Source organism: Calidris pugnax, unplaced genomic scaffold (assembly GCF_001431845.1).
Source record: "Calidris pugnax isolate Ruff unplaced genomic scaffold, ASM143184v1 scaffold118, whole genome shotgun sequence".
Lineage (NCBI taxonomy): Eukaryota > Metazoa > Chordata > Aves > Charadriiformes > Scolopacidae > Calidris > Calidris pugnax.
In genome coordinates this window covers 5,518,612-5,519,632 of record NW_015090855.1, presented here as the reverse complement: position 1 = coordinate 5,519,632, position 1,021 = coordinate 5,518,612, and the positions used below count along the sequence as shown (strand labels likewise).

The 1,021-nt window shown below is 62.1% G+C and overlaps 1 protein-coding gene across 1 annotated transcript in view; it reads right to left on the bottom strand.

Moving 5' to 3' along the window:
* Positions 1-838, bottom strand: part of VSTM2L (V-set and transmembrane domain containing 2 like) — a 6,704-nt gene extending 5,866 nt beyond the window's left edge. The window contains exon 1 of the mRNA XM_014943647.1: positions 669-838. Coding sequence (XP_014799133.1) covers positions 669-812 — 144 coding nt within the window. The 5' untranslated portion in view covers positions 813-838. The remainder of the gene's footprint in view (positions 1-668) is intronic.
* Positions 839-1,021: the final 183 nt, after the last annotated feature.

The following is a 1,021-nucleotide window of genomic DNA, read 5'->3' as shown; positions in this document are numbered from 1 at the left end:
CCCTGGCCCCCCCAGCAGTGCTCCCGAGCGGCAGCGCTTCCCCGATGCTCCTCTCAATTTATGGTAATACCAGTAGCAGCTCTGCCAAAGACACAATAATAACGGCTCATTAAAATACCTAAAGCTGCCTTCCCATTATTTGGCCCTTATCTCTGTGTGAACAGAAAGAGAAATAAAGAGACAGCTGTTTGCCGAGACCGATACACGCGGAAATGGGGAAAACAAGGGAGGGCAGGAGGGGCGGGGGATGCAGGGAGGGAGGCAAGGGGACGGGTTGGTGATGAGATGGGAGAAAGCACAAGCACAAAGACAAAGCCTCTGGGATCAGTCCCAGGGGATGGGCCACGTGGCCCTTGGCTAATTGGGAAGGGCGGCCAGGACAATCCATCCTCACCGGCCCCGCGCCTCTGAGCATCCTCGGTGCAGCTGGACACTGTCCACCCCACGGGTGGGCCTGGGACCCCCAGACTCTGCTCTCCCCGCAAGAACAGAGCAGAGGGGAGTGAGATCCTGCTGTCTGCAGGTCCAGTCAGCGCTGGGGACACTGCTGTGGGATGGGGTCCCCCCTGCACCCTTCCAGCTGCTGCAAGCAAAGCCCCCCAGGCGAGCGCGGGGAAGGGCTCTGCCTCCCCATGCTGCTGCCGGAGGGGGAGGACAAGGGGCATTACCTGGTTGGAAGCCCACGTCTGTTTGTCCGTCCAGTCCTTGTGGTTGCGGACGTACCACCACTGTATCTCAAGGGAGTAGGAGGGGGAGCCGCTGCCTCGGAAGGAACACGCCATCTCCACGTCCTCGCCCGCCTGGGCCGTCATGTCGTGGGGGGTCTCGGTGAAGAGGGCTGCGGGAGACAGAGCGAGGGGGCTGTGGACGCCTGTGGGGGGGACGTGCCACCGCCCCGGTGAGGGACAATGCCACCAGCCACATGAGCAGGGTCACCAGGAGTGCCCAAACCCTTCCCCAGCCAAATAACCCCAGCACCCTCAGCAGAGGGGTTAGGTCCCTGCCACCCTTGCCCACCTCA